Here is an 18,733-nt window from a genome sequence, read left to right as displayed (position 1 = left end):
ATAAGATGTGCTGGCAAAGATTTATATCGCTAGCAAAATATTTATATTTTAAATAAATGCTGTTCTTTTGAACTTTTCCAGCATTGATCATTCTAATAAAAAATAAGCATATTAGAATGATTTATGAAGGATCATGTGACACTGAAGTAATGACTGATAGAAATTCTGCTTTGAATCACAGTGTCATGAATGAGGGGTCTGAGGCGTGCGGATCCATTTGCAGGCTTTTATTGGATGAAGGCATGGTCTAAGCAGGTAGACGTCGAAACACAGCAAACAAGAGTATAGGAGGGAAGGCAACAACAGAATCCAAAAAAAACAGGCAGAGGTCGGGTCAGGCAGCAAACAATCAAAGAATCAAAGACAGACAGGGTCAAAACCAAAGAATCTACAATGAGGGAAACACAAGGCTAGGCTAACTTTAAATAAACAATGCAAGGTGCAGGTGAGGGGCCTGCTGCAGTATTTATAGTCCCAAAACAGGAAGTAGCAGCAGAGGAAGTGATCACAGGTCATTCAGAGGTAAGGGCTCCCTCTACTGGCTTGGTGACCCACAGAAATGAATTATATTTAATAGCATAGTAAAATAGAGACTTATTATTATAAATGTTAAAACATATTTCAAAATATTACTTATTTTTCTGTATTTTTGATTAAATAAATGCAGCCTTCATAACCATAATAAGTATCTTAAATATATATATATATATATATATATATATATATATATACACACACACACACACACAAAATAAATGAGGCCCAAAACAGACCACATGAAGTGTCTTTCACTTTTTGGAATCTGATAAACAAAGAAAGAACGAAATACATTTCCCATCAGAAAGCCTCTGCCCTGACTGTACGCCATTGTGCAGTTTTTTTCCAATCATTGCATTTAAACCTCTTTGGCCATTAAAGAAAAAGATGCTCGGAGACAAACTGATACACACCACAGGGCAAACACAAGCTTGATAACCCTTGCTGGACTGATTTGTGAGGTCGTGCCAGTGCTTGGAGCCAGATGGCATCTGATGGCTGCTGCTCATATGCTAAATGACCAAACCACAGTTCAAGGTTAAAACTCTGAAAGGACACAGAGGTTGAGTGTCTGGACTAGCCATTTCAACACATTTTTTGCTGGTTTCAGTGTTTTTGGTTTGTACCACCCAAGAAATGACCAACCTAAATATTAGGCTCAACAGAAATGACCAGAAAGTACAAACTCTTGAACGTTTGCCTGAAAGGTAATTAAACAACAGACACAAATTTGAAAGATATACTAAAGGCATGACTATCTGATGCAAGTATCTTTTCTTGTGAGTTACCAAGGATTACATTCTCTTGAGTCAGAGTTGAAAAGAACTGTGGCGACGCAGATTTAAAGTGCAGAGAGAAAAAGAGATGCTAAATTAGATTTTTAGGTACGAATAACAAATGTGAGAATGACTTGTTCACTAGTTGATTTTAATATTAATTCTGCTTTTTGAGCTAATTTGCTACAACCTTGAAATGGAATCTACTTATAGTTAGTTATTCTGTACGGGTAAGTTACATCAATGAATACCGTATAATTAATCAACTATTATTTTACAGTGTACTCAACTTGCAAGGTGTTAGCATCAAACAGTTGGAATGCGAACGTAAATGTACTTTTTTAAAATAAAAACAAGTCAAATATGACAGCATTGCCTTTTACTGTAGAATGATTTCAGACATGAAACGCATTGCTTAGCATTGTTTTTACCGTGGACCTCTCTGCAGCAAGACTTACCTTCCTTTAAGAGTAATACAGAACATGTAGAAAGAAATGTAGAACTGACAAATGTATTCATGTATGCTTTTTTTATTCCACCAAATAAAGGATAGGTTAGGTTCTTGAAGTTAAAAGGGGCTCAGGGATTGTGGGTCTCAGAGACGGTGGACAGTGGAAGCTTTAGAGGTCGAGTCAGACTCTGAGGTGGTGTCTGGGTCAGTCTCAGAGCCCCTGGAACCCTCATTATATTCAAGGAGGATCTCCGGGGTAGTGTCGGTCTCAGAGCCAGTGGTAGCCTCCAGAGCACTGGACCTTAAAAGGCAGTTTTGTCTTTGAGGTATCAGTCTGAAACGCCCTGTCATTGTGAAATGCACTGTCAGTTTGAGACGCAGCGCCGGTCTATGAGACAGCTTCAATTTGAGAGGGAGATTTAATCTGAGAGGCAGTCTTAGTTTGACAGATGTCGCTTTCAATGGAAGTGTCACTCTCAGACGCAGGGCCAGTCTCACAGGGTGGGTCAGTCTCAGAGAGAGTTTCGGACTCAGAGGCTGTTTGAGACTGATAGCCAGTGAAAGTCTCAGAGGCAGATTCAGCGTCAAGGGCAGTGTCATCACTGAGGCAGCGTCCATCTCAGGGACAATGTCGGTCGCAGAGACAGTATCAGTCTCTGCTGCAGTATTCAGCTCAGGGACGAAGACGGTGTCAGGCACGCTTCCCATCTCAGGTGCACTGTCCTTCTTGGGGACAAGGATGGTCTCAGGCGCACTGTCTGTCTCAGGGACAAAGATGGTCTCAGGGGCACTTTCCATTTTAGGTGCACTTTCCTCATCAGGTGCACTGTCCACCTCAGACGAAATGTCCATCTCAGACACACTGTCCTCCTCGAGCGCACTGTCCTCTTCAGGTGCACTGTCTGTCTCAGGCACACTGTCCATCTCAGGTGCAATGTCCTCCTCAGACGCAATGTCCATCTCAGGCACATTGTCCTCCTCAGGTGCACTGTCCTCCTCAGGTACACTGTCCTCAGGTACACAGTCTGTTTCAGGAACAGCGTTAGCTGCAGAGGTAGTGGCAGTCTCAGATCCTGTGTCACATGAAAAAGAGGGCAGAAACTGTTATAGTACTGGATCCTGATTTTTTAGAAATCTGAATAGTTCTTGGACATTTTAATGCTTAAATTTCTATCGTAATTGTACATTGACACGTTTTTGATTTTCTACATTTCATGATACCCAAGACACCCAACATCAGGAATGACTCGTATATGCAGATGTACAGATCATACAATAATGCGCTCACCTTCTGTGAAATGCCACTCCTGTTGTCCCTTGGGGCCTCCTCTTTCACTGTATTGGGTGATTTATTTTTCACCCTGGTGTTGTACCACCACAACATCACCAGGCTGACCGTGATCAGCATGGTTTTGTTTGGGGAAGCCAACTGAATCTAGTTAAGGGGCAAAGTCTTGCAGACAGACTTGCAAACTTTAATATATTGGACTCCTAGTTCGACTGAATTAAGAGTGCGATTAGGAAGAGAGAATATGTTTGAACAGCAGAGCGAATCTTGCAGTCAAGCAGAGTACAAACGAGTTGTAGAAGCGATCAACAGATTGAATATTTGTCAGATTCTAAACTTTCGGAATTCGGAACCTGCTCTGTGACGTCATAGACGGCGCCAAGGTGATTTCTGCGAAGCGTTCTAGTCACGTGACTACGCTCATCAGTCCACATACGTAAATATATATCAAAACAATTATATATATAATTTACTACTGGCTGCCAGCAAAAAAAGCAAAACATACGCTGAATGAAAATAACAAATATGTTCCCTCAACAAAAGAGCACTTTCACTCACGTGCACGCGGAGCATGGGCGCGCACAACTAAAGCGCCGCGACTTTATCAATAAAACCGAATCATTTCTGTACTAGGAGCAGTTAAACTTACAGATCCGTTATTAAAAGAGACACATGCTTGATCTCTCTCACTTTCTTTCTCTCTCTCTCTCTCTAGCGAGTTTTTTTTATCGTTATCTTCTGCTGCTTCTTTATTTTATTGTATTTTTTCCTTTCTTTCTTGTTATCGTTTGCTGTCCCGAGAAGAGTCGCAGAGCATCAGAATGAGAAAATAAACGAGGAGCAGATAAATTATGATTACCTTAAAAATGACGAACAGATACAGTTAGAAATGGTTAAAGGGCTAAGTGGTGATATAAGAAATAGCGAAATAAAACACCGCTAATTTTCTTGATGTTTGCTTTCTTAATATCCTAATGACATCGAAATTAAACGAATAAAAAGAAATACATTTAAACAAAAATGCGAGGAGGACAGTATTGCTGTCCCACAGTGTATATCATCTGCAAAATCTACCCCTTTTTCTCAGTTTTTACACCAAAGAGAAGAAAATACAGCCAGAAAAGAGACGAATAGTTCATTCTTTATATGTTTATATGTTTTTCATTGCTGTATAATTTTGTTTTTAGCCTTATATGAGGCTTACATACACTGTACTGCCATAATTTGAAATGAAATAGAGACACAATTGTTAAACGTACAATCAGCAGATGACCTGGCAAAATAAAATCACATTTGGAAAATCATGCATACATTACATTAGTACAAGTAGGAGTGAATGTTCGGAGCAATGACATTTTTGAATGGTGACAATGCGTTTCAGGGGACCGACCTGCCAATAAAAATAGCAAATGATAATGCAAACACATTTTCTGTAACTATAGTATCCCAATAAAATATACATTTCTGTACCGTCTCTGGGGAAATTAGGACATTGTGTGTGTGTTAGTTTCAAGAGAAGGTTTAGCCGGAGGCATTAATCTACCTGAAAATGTGAAAGCAGACTTTGATCCTTCAGAAGGCTCAGAAAGAAAAACTGAGAGAATGTAAGAAGGTGAGATGAAGCAAAAGAGAGTTAAGAGTTTAAACAGACGGAGGGGTGTCTAATCCATCCCCGAGGATTCATTTAATCGCCTCTTTATTTCTTATTCCCTTTCCCATGCTTTCACATGACAGGTTTTTTTCTTTTAACTATGAAATGGAAGAATGGGAGTGAACGGGACATCTTTTAAATGTAAATAAGTTCAACGTTTATGTGTACATATGTGTGTGTGTATGTTACCTCAAAACACATCTGTGTTTGACAGCTTTTGATCTGTTCTATTGTCATTACATTTGGCTTTGTGCAAAGGGCGATGCTTTACATTTCTTTGGATGATAATGTGGCGGTTGCCATGGAAGCGGAACAAGAGGACGACAGACATGCACATGCTCTACCACTCTATAAATAGAGGGACAGTAATTAAAGACCTTTGAATGAACCTCTTTAACACGGGATTGTGGGGGCATGAACAATTCACGCTGAGGTAAAGCGTACAGCTTACGAATATGAGTTTTGTTGCTGTTGCTGTTTATTTTTGATTGGTTTTATTAGTTCGTGGTGAGTGACTGTTTAAGCTGTGTTCACCGATGAAACAAACACAAGCTTACAATAGCACTCGGAGACATTTTAGTGAGAAATTACAGCACATTCCAGGTTAACAATTGCATTACTTCTACAGTAATTTCACAGTTGGACTTATTTTGTATCTATCTGACTAAAAGATAAGTATTATGTACTTATTGTGTTCTCAATGTATTGTAAAACCCTTTTGTTGCTAATGAGGTTGGATACGGGTAAGGTTAGGGACATGTTTACTGGTATAGGTAGGTTTAAGGTTAGTTAAGGTGGAAGGGATTTGGAAACAGTGTAATTATAAATGTAATTACAAAAATTATTTACAAATGTAGTTACACGCATCTATTTTAAAAAATATATATAAGTACGATGTAAACACATGTAAGTTCCCAATAAGTGCATTGTATCAAATGATTCATTTAAATGTAAGTACATAGTAGTTAAGGCCACATAATATAAAATTGTACCAAAACCAAAATAAAAAAGTGATTTAAAGCAGTTTATAAGGCAGCAACACATATCAGAAAAGATTGTTGAGTTTGAAGTTTTGGCAAGAAGGGCATTCCCACAGAGGACAGGATGGGGAGATGATGCCCTCCAGACCTACAGTAAACTAGATGAACTCTTCTGGTGTGAGGCCAGAGTGAGAACAGATGGCTTGCTTTCTCTCTCTCCGTCTTTCTGCACTTCTGTGGGTGAATCTTACAGACATAGAAGTTATATTTTGCATAATATTACACTGGATGCATTTAGACAAGAGCCAACTTTTGGAAGAAGTTAATGCCAGTTTGGGAGGTGTGAGGGGTGAGATCAACGTTTGTGTTGTTTATACAAGTTTATACTGGAAATATGTTCATATTTAAGTCATTTTCATGACGTTCCAAACCTGCTTTGTTTATTCTGTGTAAAAGAAAAAAGACTTATAACTATGGTCACTCTTTTCCATGCAATTACAATAAGTGGCGACTGAAGCAAAGCTTCAACATGACTAAAAGAACCATAAACATATTTTTTCTTCTCCCTAGTGAAAACACACAAGGGCAGAGGGCTTCACTAAACATGAAGAGAGATGGTTACATGTTTGTCGTAGCATTTTTTTGTTTTTTGTAATCCATTACCATAGAAACAACTTTCTGCATTTATTCAAGTATGCTATCATCAGTAGGCTTCGGTGTGAACAGATAAAACACTATATGCAATAACGAACATGATCATATACTGTAAAAAGCAACGGCTATGTCTACCTGATTTAACCCATTAAAACTGTTGGCTGGTAGGAGTTAATGCATATAGGTTGGTTCAGTGATGTAAATACAATATTTGACTTAAAAACAGTTATTTTATATATAACGTTTTTCAGTGTATAATTCATAATTGTTAAAATTCTAAATGTGTTGTTTAAATGGTTTGTTTTGTTTTTTTTATTTAGATTCATGTTTGAATCGAAAACCCGCCCTCCTTAGTTACTGTTGCCATGATGGACAAAAAATGCCGCTCTCACACTACACACGTTGTCGCGCAGCGTAAAATACATCCCAGAGCAAAGAAAACTGACAATACAACGACAGAGAAGACCGAGCAGGTTACTTCTGATACTAAACAAGGTGTCGGGACGCTCAGCTTTTAAACTGTGTTATTATTGGACTTATATCGAGACCGGCGGCTGTAGATGTCGGGTAAAATGGCGGACAGCAGCGTAATATACGCGTTCTGATTGGTCAGATCACCCGTCAATCAAGCTCTGCGAGTGGGCTCGGCGCACAAGATGGCGCCGGTGAGCTTCGGCGATGCGAGTGTGTGCATGTTTACTTCAGGTCTTGAGTCTTTCGCATTTGCTGGGGAAACTTCATACGAAACTCGCCTATATAGTGAATAATTCATGTTTTTCGGATTAAAAAGCGGATAGTGGTATTTTAAAAACATATTTATCTGTTTGTGAAATATCTGTTGCATTAATAATTATAAGCAGTGGATGCATTTTTACGATTTCTTGTGCATTCATTTTCAAATCAAAAGAGACTATGTGCAAAATATAAAAATATGTGAAAAACAGATGTTTAGGTATGACTGAGACTTGGATATTTGAAGATCAATCACAGATAATAGTCTATTTTATAAAAAAAATATAAAAATTAATGTAATACAATTTTTTAAAAAAGAAATAAGTATTGTAAATTTACATAATTCTTAAGCGGAAAAATGTTGCATATGAAGTGATATACATATTTTAAACACTGACTTTTAGCACACACTCGCTCTAGCGAAAGCCAAGATGGCGGCGGAGATATACGCAACTAGCCCATTGTGTTTAATTTTGACTTAGCCTGGTTTCCCCCAATGTTTTTTTTTCTCCATTCTGTCACGGATATGGTTTTGGTTCCTTGCTGCTGTCGCCTCTGGCTTGCTTAGTTGGGGACACTTCATTTCTAGCGATTATCTAGCAATTTAATTACTGCATTTAAGACAAATAAATGTTTAATCTCGTCATTATACATTACTATCACTCTATTTTCCTATTTGATACTGATACGATACATCCTGTGTTGTTAAAAGCGCTGTATAAATAAAAGTGATTTAATTGATTTAATTTTGCTGGTCACACTTTATTTCAAGGTCCAATTCATACCATTAACAAACCATTAGCTATGACTTTTGCCTAATAAACTCTTAATTTGCTGCTTATTATTATTTATTTAGCAGAGTAGTTGTCAAGTGATGAATATGGTTATGTGGTTATGCAGAATATGTGGTTTTTAAGTACTACAAAAGTGCCAGTATGCTAATAAGCATGTTAATGAGCAACTAATTACATACAAGTGGCAATTTTGCTCAGTTTTGATTTGTCTCACTGCATTTTGCTAACCATTTACATGACATTAAAGAGTGTTACGAAGACAGCTTGTATTGTTCTTGCTGAACTGGTCGGTTTTTGATGAATGCTTGCAGAATGGCAGTGGTGAGATGACGGAGGTGGAGCCGGCGTTGGATTTTGCGTCGTCGGGTCGATCAGGTCGACGTAATGCTCTGCCTGACATCCTGGGCTCTCCTGCCGGAGTCAGTCCCTCGGACCTGCCCCTCAAACTAGCCGAGCTCTCGCTCACAGGTCAGTGACACACACACACACACACACACACACGGGTTCGGTGCTCTGTGGGTTAACCTGGCGTTCGCTCTTCTGCAGACGGTCCCGGAGCAGCTCAGTCTCCAACAACCCAGGAGGCTCCGCTCCCTCCAGAGAGCTCGGAGGAGAAACAGGGATCCTGAAAGCTCCTCCTCGCATCCCACACTAACGGAGAGAGAAAGAAAAGGAAATATAATTGTGGCGATACCTCAGGGACAAGACTGGATTACTGCACACGCTGTGTGTGTGTGCTATTCCACTGAGACGATAGGGCAGCTGTACTCACGTGGTGTTGCCCGTCTAGGGCCAGACAAACGCTCACTGCAAGTGAGCAGAAACATCAGCTTTTAAGCAATCAGCGATCTTATTCTTAACTAAAGCTAAAAACAACGTTGGTCCTACTCGTAACAGGTGTATTTAACAACTATGTGCTCATGCAGAAAAAGAAATAATTCTTTCATTTGAACTTTTTCTATTTAGTATTGAAAGTAAAGGTAACACTTTATTTTAAGGTGTCTTTGTTACACACATTACACGCACTTACTGTTATTATAGCAATTAATTATGCATAACTACACGTAGGTAACCTTAACCAAACCCTAATCCTAACCTTAACCATGTACGTGTAGTTACAATTACACTGGAACAGGGACACCTTAAAATAAAGTGTAACCAAATCAAATACAGATGTGATTACTGGAAGGTATTTTTTATATGTACATAGAGTGTAAAATATACTGTATCATGTGATTTTATTTGGAAGTACGTCCAAGTGGGTCCATTTTTTTGTTATAAAATAAAGGAGAAATAAAATAAAATAATGTTGCTTCAAAATGTATTACAGTAATACAGTCAATCAATTCATAGAAATATATATTAAAAAACAAATAAAGTCGATAAAAACGTAAACATAAATGAAAACTGAAAATATAAACAAAAGCCAAAATTGTAATTACTAAGAAATTCTAATAGTATTATAATACTGCAAGCCACGGTCATCAGTTACTAATATAGACAGGAATCATTTCATACATATGATATTGGCAACCAAACCCATTGTGTTTCAAACAGACTACAGAAGCTGCGGCATGTCAAAATGGAAATGGACACCTGTCAGATTTGCTCTTCTATCAATCGCTTTCGTTTCCACTTTATTGATGAATATAAGCGAGCGGGCTTGTTGTCAGCGACGATTCATCTGCGCAGCCTTTTAGTAAGCCACGAGGAAAACACAGACACAGACTCGCAAACCAAAGCTGCATTTCCCAAGATTATAGAAACCCGCTGGCGCTAATGCTCTCTAATATCCACTAAAGCAGCCCAGATTATTTGAAAAGCAAGTACTTTTTAGGTGCCAGAAACTGTAAAGATGTATATATATGCACTTTTTCGTATATTTTAAGTGTCAATTTAATGTAAATCTAAGTAGTATGTATATTTTGTAAATTCCTTTTTTACTGAAATATCGATAAGTTGACCACCAATTTTATATTCTTAAAATTCCCCCGCAGCCATAAAGACATTTTGTTAACCAATGTTAACCAACCTTGGGATAAAAATAAATAAAATTAAACAAAGTTCAATGAATAATTAAAGACACCTCATTTTCTTTTTTCTTTCAGGCAAATCGTCTATTATTATTGAGCTCGATGGTTGCCAGATTTGCGCTGAAGTAGGCTCGTTTCGTGTTTCCGTCCATCTCTAACGTGGAATACTGCAATATTGCGAAGCGTAACGATGGAGAGAGAGGTGTCCTCTCACAGACAGCAGACACGTATGTCGGGGAAGAGTCGCAGCTTTCGGTGTCACCTTCTGTCAGTCAGCAGCTTGAGACGGGACGTCTGTTCGAGGCTGTTAGCACTTTAACAGACGTGACCTCACAAAGCGCGAGTCCTCGCTGATCTGCGTGCCATTTTGTGCGCGGCGTGAAAGATTCATACGTCTGGGAGACGATTAAACGTCCTGCATGTTTACATTCGAAACTTAGCGGGTTTATAGGGAATCTCTCCAAACTCTCTAGTGAAAGTGTTTACTGCGTATTTAGGCTTTGTTTCTTTGTTTCTAGGCCATCACTCATTGAAACCGCTTCCACCTGTAACGTATTGTTAGTCTACGCTCGAGACACTTTAAATATCTAGATGTCGTTGCATTATGGTTATGGTTTTTGTCATGCGTCATGTATTTTCGTGCATAGACTAACACACCAGAGCACACAAACAATTATGTAATGACCTTTTGGTACGTCGGAAAAACATTTATTGATAATATAATATCAATACAGCAGTCGTTTATCATTTAAACTGTTTTGTTGATATTACGTTAATATGTAAATATATTTGTGATGTACTTAATCATTGCAAACGTGGAATTACAAATATATTCAAATTAATGCTTTAATCGCGATCGATCATATCCAAAATAAACATTTTTGTTTACTTAATGTATGTTTGGACTGTGCGTAATTATTATGTTTATATAAATACACACATACAGCTTGTATTAATATAATAGTTACATGTATATTTTTGTCTATATATTTATATTTCGTAAATATGCACGTGTGTGTATTTATAAACACATAATAAATATACGCAGATAATCATTTGACAGCACTAATTTAAATACATGTCATACACGTTTTATATACATTGCTTTACCGTAAATGCATATTTCAAAAATAATACGCTTAAGTTGGCAAAAAGGCACTCTTGTGTGCAATCAGTGGCATTTAATATAAATGTAAACTATATTTTCATTCAAACAAACAAACAAAAAATGTGCTATTTCACACTTATACAATAAAACATATAACAGATAGCTTGTCTTTTTACCAAAAGTGTATTTTTTTTTTTTTTTTTTTATCTACAATGTCCAGATCCTTTTCGTGGCTCACCTTTCAAATTAATTCCCGTATCACAAAATGAATGACAGAGGAGATGATGGGACCAAGACTTGTCTCGACTTATTCAAACGTGAAGAAAAAATGCTGTCAAACAAGTCAAGCACACTCTGAACTAGCATGGCCATAAAAGTTTATTAGAGGTGCTCCTTTTAGCCAAATATTCATGCTCATCATATCCATGCAACGTCTCAATAATTACGCCAGTATTTCTGAGCATAGGTCTGAAATCACATGACTAAAAAAAACTGTGTGAAGTGTCATATTTCAGGATGAAAATGCAAAACGATAGTGTTTTCATGGCGTTTCATTATTAATCAGGTCTGCTGCTCCACATTTTCATGTTTAGCAAAATGAAGATTCTGTATATTTCTATCGTGCAGAGATTCTGATCTCTTCTTGTAAATTTCATCTTTAGTTGTTTGTGGGATTTGGCGTTTCAATAAAACGGCTCAAAAAACGTGCGTCAGAAAGCGTTTCTGTCAGAAAAGGTGACTGAAATCGCATTAGGAGATTTAGCTTGGTTTGCTAAAACATTCAAGAGGTCCTGAGATGTGAGCTTGAAACCGGTCTCCGTGTCAATGCTTCGTCCCGTTAGGAGACGGACAAACCGATTTGCTCTAAAAGTATTTCATCGACCCCTGAGCAGATTGCTTCTGAAGGCTGTATGTCGTCCGTTTCCCCGTCCGTCCTCTAGATGGAGGCTTTCCTCTTCCTCACATCAGAGAGAGAGAGAGAGAGAGGGAGGATAAACATCGCTAATAAGAGAATACACGATGACTGGGACACTGTTTGTACTCCAGTGTGTTTCTAGACCGCTCTTGTCTGGGCTCCTGTGTCTGCATCAGCGTCTCACGGGCACGGTTGCTTCGTAACTTGTTGCTATAGTAACGTCTTCTTTGAACGCCATCTCATCCAGAAGAAAGTCTCTGCTCGGGACATTTGCACATCATTAGCTCTCAGCTTTCTCCTTTAAGAAATGCGGCGTGCCGCTACAGCCTTCTTGTCAATACGCAGCACGTGTTAATATTATATAACAACATTTTTTTAAAAAGTACCTTAAAATGACAGTCATTGACGTGAGCGTGTTTTCATAAGTCAAATTGGATTTAGCCGAAGACGAAGCAGAGGTTAGCTTGAAAAACATATTGCTAATATGCTGTGGCATGCTATGGAATAATAATAATAATAATAATAATAAAGTAAGTTTCCATCTGTTAGAAGAACTTATTTTAAACCGATATAGATATAGATACAACAGAGTTTTTCCTCTATTAATAATGTTTGAAATTTCATCTATAAGCATTTTAAATTCAATGTATTTGGTTTAGTTTAGTTTAGTTTGGCCGTTATGACTACATGCCTCAATAAAATCCTAATTTGCTACTTCTTGATAGTTAACATGGTGTTTGTTAAATGTAGGTATGGGCTGGATTAAGGGATCTAAAATATGCTCATGCCAATAAAAATGATTGCTAATAAAAATGGTCCTTAAAATAAAGTGTTGCCATCCATTTCAGTCTGAGTGAATATTTACTTCAATATATATATATATATATATATATATATATATATATATATATATATATATATATATATATATATATATATATATATACTTCAGGTATTAATTTTATAGTCTGATTTTCAGGCTGGTTCAGACTCTTCAGATCAAACCATTCCTGCTGGAGTGGGGGCACAGCAAACACTCACTATGGCACGAATTACACGAATTACTGACAGAGGATAATCTGAAAAGATTTAGCTCATGTTTGAATGCGTTTTAAAATTTAGTAAAAGTGGTTCAAATGGATTTTTTTTAGAGAGTGGACTGGATTTGATTTCGGTTGTTGTGCTTATGGAGCAGGTCTCTTCCCTGTTCTGTATTCTGGGAAATTCTGGGTGGTGACTTCCTTTGTCCTGATTCGGATCACAAAGCTGTGAACAGAGCAAACACACACACACACACACACACACACACACACACACTAAGGTCCTCTAGCAGTGAGGTATCACCGAGTGGTATACCTCACCACTTAATTTTTTGCTTAATTTATCAAAAGAAGTAGCTGCTTATTTATTGTGCACACCACATTTTTTTCCCACTTCCAGCCTTCATGGACAAATTTATATCACCTACACCAACCCTTAAAGGAAACTACCGCCATTCATTTATACGTTTTGACAAGTGGAGACATGAGGTAATGTCACACACACACACACACACACACACACACACACACACACGTCTATGTTACTAAGAGGGGACTGTCACTTAACACTGACCAAGAGGGGACCAGGGTTTCTGCTTATTTTAAAGAAACAAAAATCACATACAAAATTCTGTCTTTCTTCACAGTCTGACTTTATGTCCATGAGACTCTAACCTTTTAAGCATTTACATGTTATCACCATTGCACATATATTCAGACAGTAATGCTAAATGGTCATTAAATCAATAAAAATATTTTCTATGCTTGAAAATAAAACCGAAACTCAATGCATGAATGCAATCATAATAAAATTTCAGTCAGCAAGATGGCATATATATATATATATATATATATATATATATATATATATATATATATATATATATATATATATATATATATATATATATATATATAGCTGGTATATAATAGTGCTGGTTATATAATTAGAATATCATCAAAACGTTGATTTATTTCACTAATTCAAAAAGTTAAACTTGTATATTATATTCATTCATTACACACAGATATTTTTCAAATTAATTAATCAGTTAATTTCTTTTCATTTTAATGATTATAACTGACAACTAATGAAAACCCCGAATTCAGTATCTCAGAAAATTAGAATATTGAATAAATACATTTTTTTTTAAAGATTTTATGCTCATTGTTTTTACACTGATTGTATAACAGACTACTATCTGATGTTTCAGGTCACCAAAATGCATGCCTGTTTTTGCCCCACACAGACAGGGCTTGTGGTTTGTTGGCAAGGAGCTGCTAAACACCATCTGTTCCTCCAACAGTGCGCCTGCACACACACACACACACACACACACACACACACACACGTTTCTCAGACGATTACATACGAACGCAGCAGTACTGATAGATGTTGACTGCCACAAGCAGACTGACTTGAATCAGAGATAGTTATATATGCATGTAAACTGATATGACAAGCATAACAACAAATTGCTCATAACATTCATTGTGCCTCAGACGTAAACTGATACAAAATCAGAAGCAAAGTCAAGAGATTTTCCCGCGAATGTTCACAGCATCATGACTAGCTCAATCCTGAACTTCACTGTCCTGTGTCTGGGAACAAAAGGAGATCCTAAATATATCCGAGCACTAAAAAGCTTCGTTTCTACAAAGCTACTTTGGTTCTTCTCTCTCAAACTCGTGTAGTAACAACTGTCAGAGAGTGCCAAGAGTTTAAAACCAGGAGCTATTTTCAGACTTCCAGACCCTTTTCTAACAGGCGCATGTCTCAACGAGAGCACAGCACGGACATTCACAATCCATTCGTGTTTCATTTCAGACATGTTTGAACAACACAGCATTAATGTTTTCATCCGCGGCCTCAATATAGACTTCAGACCCAAATCGGCGAATGCGAGGAGGCTAAATTTATGCACGCTCAGTAAGTGAAGATATTATTCAAAATCCCTGCTGGATCATTTCAGGCTGATATGATGAGTCACTTCCCTTTGCCATGCAACATTATGCACATCCAAATGTGGAAGATGAGGTATTCAGTCCCGGCTTATGACATGCGGATCCAAAAAAAAAAAACAAAACAACTGATGGCAGACTTGGCCTGTAACATGACATGGAACACTGCCAGTGTTAATTAATGCATGATTATAATTATTATTTTTTGCTGCATGTGAGACTGATCATATTGACTGACATCGACACAACATATCGCTATTTAAAATTAACGGATAAAAATTATTGAATAAAAAATATTTTATTCATAATTCAAATTATGTAGAAAACTAGTAGCCTAAATGGTTAAAAATTAAATATATATATATATATATATATATATATATATATATATATATATATATATATATATATATATATATATATATATATATATATGTGTGTGTGTGTGTGTGTGTGTGTATAAGCTAACATGTAAAAGCTAACATTTATCGACAAAAAAAATACAGACATTAATTTACATGAGACATAATTCATCACCACCAGCGGATAGCATCACCCGCTGTAACATAACCCTCTCAGTTAAACAATCATTACGCCTATATCGTATATAAATATCAGTAGAGGTAAAAAAAAAACCCCGAAACAACGCTCAAGTATCGCGCCGCTTTGGAGAAAGAACTACATCCTCCGGCGGTCAGTGAGCGCAGCCAATGGGCGGCGGGAACATGTCGTGACGACATAAATTCGATCCTTTTATGCGCGAACTTGACCTGCGTTGAAGTGAGAAAACGGCGCGAGGCGAGCTTTGTCATCATTGAAAGCTGGGTCTTTTTGTCCGAAGGTGGGTGTGCCTGCATTGTTATGGTAAAACGCACACGGTTTTATAAATATGTGCGACGCGTCTCGCGCTAGTAGGATTGCTTAAGTGCAGATTTCTATTTCTGTGTCGTACAATAAGAGTTGAGGGAGGCGTGCTCGTCTACACAGCGCGCTTTTTGTTATTGTTAGTGCCTCAAGTTTATCCAGCACCTGCGTGGTCCGCTCCGAACTGTTTTTGAAGATTCATGTGCTAATTTAGGTCGCGTTTAAGGCAACATTCTGGCATACTGTAATATAAAAAGTATGAAAGTCACTATCTGATCTATTATACGCTAAACTTTCTCGTGCACTTTCCGCACCACATACTTTGACACCGTGGGTTCACGTTCATAATGAGCTGTTCGTGCATCAAACCGTTGCAAGTCCAAATACAGCGAGATTGCATAATGTTTTTGTAGCGCGCAGGAGTTCTCGTGGAGAGGTAGAGAGTGCGGGGCGGAGCTGCACGCTCGTCTTTGTTTGCATCCGTTCTCTCCTCGTCTTTAATAAAAGCGCCTTTGTTTCTCCTCAAAGGCTCTTCAGTATCGTTGTATCATTTTTAAAGCAAGAACACAAAAATGCCAGACTTCTAATGACAGTGTTATGTTTTTTTCCCCCCCTCCCCGAGTCTGTGGTGTTCACATGTGCAGGTGGAGTATTTAGGGGAGGGGGCTTCCTGCGCCTTTGAAGAAAACGCGCCAGTTTTTTTCCCCGCGAAGCTGTAGCAAAACTTTGCGCGGACATGTTGTCGTCGTCTAAACCGATTTAATTGGGACCCCAGTTTTCTAACAAGACCCCCTGTTGTGCACGTCGAGAAAAATATTTATTTTAAGAAAAATTAAAAGGTGTGTGTGTGTGTATAGGTCTATTATAGTTCCTCTTTGTTGGCGGAGTAACATCCTGTGTGCAGTGTGACTAGGTTTATGTGCGTGTTATTGGACAAACGAGATGTTTAACAGTATTTGCTATTTTCAGGCACACCTCAACAATCTAGTCTTCTGCAACAATGGCATCTGCAAGCGGTAAGGCCTGTATTTATACATGCGTAAAGCGTGCTTGTTGCAGCATGTGTCTGGAGATGTTTGTTGTGCTCCAGGCAGATGATCATTGAGCTCTGCGGTTAACAAGCAGAACTTGTTTTCAGATATTCAGGTGAAGGAGCTGGACAAGCGTGCCTCGGGACAAGCCTTTGAGGTCATCCTTGCGAGTCCCACTCCAGATGCCAAGGGTGAGTTCCCTCTCTCCCCTCCGAAGAAGAAGGACCTTTCCTTGGAGGAGATCCAGAGAAAACTAGACGCTGCAGAAGAGAGACGCAAGGTGCATCCCTACACCGTTTTATAAAACATTCAATGCGTTCTTGTTAACATTTTAAGTATCGAGTATAGAGCTCTATAGAGGGAATCTTTTTATATACAAAGGGGGTTTTCTGTCCAATCTGTTAATTGACCGCTTTTAATCGGACAGTTTTTGATAACTTAATGCTGTTTTCTTCTCCATGTCTCCAGTCTCATGAAGCCGAGGTTCTGAAACACTTAGCAGAGAAGCGCGAGCATGAGAAGGAGGTGCTTCAGAAAGCTCTGGAAGAAAACAACAATTTCAGCAAGATGGCAGAAGAGAAACTGAACCAGAAAATGGAAGCCAACAAAGAAAACCGCTCGGCCATCATGGCGGCCATGAACGAGAAGTTCAAAGAAAAGGTATAAAGGTGACCGTGCGTTTACGCGTATCGGTTTTTATGGTGACAAATAATCGATTTTTCTGTTTTAGGACAAGAAGCTGGAAGAGGTTCGAAAAAACAAAGAGAACAAAGAGGTCAGCTGTGAAGAAAACTGAAACCCACAGTTATGGGGCCTTCTGATGGGTGTTTTTTACTTATCCAAAGATATTTTTCATGTTCACACGAGAGTAAGACGTGTCGTTGTGGGTCCATGTTCAGAAAACGAGTGCAGCTATCTGTGTGTGTGTGTGTAGCAGTGGTTTTACACCCTGGTTAACTCTCCTTCACTTAACGGTGTGCTTTGCCGTCTGATATTAGTCTTCTCAAGCTGGTACGTACTTAACATGAGGTGTAGTCTATTTCTTGAGCTTTTTGCTTTTCTTGGTTACGAGCTTGCTTGTGTGTTATCGCTTCAAGCGTATAGACTGTTCATAGTTTAGACCTGAATGCAAAAATTGGCAATACACGTTGACCTCTTTGACCAGTTAGCGGTTGTACCAAATAAAAGTACTTAAACCAAGTTTGTATCGTGTCTGTTTGCTTTTAATTGCGTAAATAGTTAATTTTTAGTTTGTAAAAATGTCATTTTAACACATTCTGTTAACATGCTTATGAGACTAATTTGCAACTACATGTAGAAACTTTCATTAGTGTTACAGTATTGGTAGACGAGGTTAGAATAAGTTGATCAAAGTTAGCAGATAATCGGTCTACTTGTAATCTAATGAGAGTTAACATGTAGGTGCAAAATTATTAATTATGAATAGAATCCTCCAATAAGGGGTCATCAAAACAAAGTTACTGTAAATTTGGATAAAAACATCTGAATAAATATACAGTTCTGGCTTTCAGTGTTACCTCAAAACAAGTGACCGTTTTGAAAAAGCAGTTTCACCAGGTATTACATATTGTGCTTCATGAGAAGTCTTCATGTTGAGTTAATACAACTCGGTTAATAAATCCAGTATAGACCGAAATTATGTGTGATTTATTTTTTTTTCCAGCTCCCCTGAGAAAGTCGTTCCTGTGTCAGCAGGCATAGCGTGGACTGTGTCTCCCTCTAGTGTGGAAAGTGCGATCGTTAACGTGGGCTTTACGTTCGTGAACCGGTGTTTAAAACTAGAGCGATTAAAAAAAAATAAAGCAGCGTTTTTTCCATGACGTTCTGTGACTTTTAATCACCGAGGTATCAGGTGACCATATTTTAGAAACTACAAAGTTAAATTTAAGCTTAAG

At 38.0% G+C, this 18,733-nt stretch overlaps 2 protein-coding genes across 2 annotated transcripts; both read left to right on the top strand.

The window, feature by feature from the left end:
* Nucleotides 1–219: 219 nt before the first annotated feature.
* LOC122323398 (cAMP-dependent protein kinase inhibitor beta-like) lies at nt 220–9,167 on the top strand. Its single transcript, XM_043217207.1, has 3 exons — nt 220–255; nt 8,175–8,331; nt 8,410–9,167. The coding sequence occupies exons 1-3, from the start codon at nt 235–237 to the stop codon at nt 8,490–8,492; spliced, it is 261 nt and encodes an 86-aa protein (XP_043073142.1). The 5' UTR covers nt 220–234; the 3' UTR covers nt 8,493–9,167.
* Nucleotides 9,168–15,622: 6,455 nt separating this feature from the next.
* On the top strand, nt 15,623–18,017 carry stmn1a (stathmin 1a). Its single transcript, XM_043217017.1, has 5 exons — nt 15,623–15,763; nt 16,756–16,802; nt 16,925–17,097; nt 17,286–17,477; nt 17,548–18,017. The coding sequence occupies exons 2-5, from the start codon at nt 16,787–16,789 to the stop codon at nt 17,611–17,613; spliced, it is 447 nt and encodes a 148-aa protein (XP_043072952.1). The 5' UTR covers nt 15,623–15,763; nt 16,756–16,786; the 3' UTR covers nt 17,614–18,017.
* Nucleotides 18,018–18,733: the final 716 nt, after the last annotated feature.

This window comes from Puntigrus tetrazona, chromosome 19 (assembly GCF_018831695.1).
Source record: "Puntigrus tetrazona isolate hp1 chromosome 19, ASM1883169v1, whole genome shotgun sequence".
Taxonomy (NCBI): Eukaryota; Metazoa; Chordata; class Actinopteri; order Cypriniformes; family Cyprinidae; genus Puntigrus; species Puntigrus tetrazona.
The sequence above is the reverse complement of the archived record's forward strand: the minus strand, read 5'-3'. Positions and strand labels throughout refer to the sequence as shown.

Excerpts from the sequence above, each read along its gene's own strand:
- LOC122323398 (XM_043217207.1), top strand. The coding sequence starts at position 235 with ATGAAGGCATGGTCTAAGCAG. Across the intron at positions 256-8,174 it reads TGAAGGCATGGTCTAAGCAG|AATGGCAGTGGTGAGATGAC; the intron begins GTAGACGTCGAA and ends GAATGCTTGCAG. Across the intron at positions 8,332-8,409 it reads AGCCGAGCTCTCGCTCACAG|ACGGTCCCGGAGCAGCTCAG; the intron begins GTCAGTGACACA and ends GCTCTTCTGCAG.
- stmn1a (XM_043217017.1), top strand. Across the intron at positions 17,098-17,285 it reads CTGCAGAAGAGAGACGCAAG|TCTCATGAAGCCGAGGTTCT; the intron begins GTGCATCCCTAC and ends CCATGTCTCCAG. Across the intron at positions 17,478-17,547 it reads ACGAGAAGTTCAAAGAAAAG|GACAAGAAGCTGGAAGAGGT; the intron begins GTATAAAGGTGA and ends TTTCTGTTTTAG.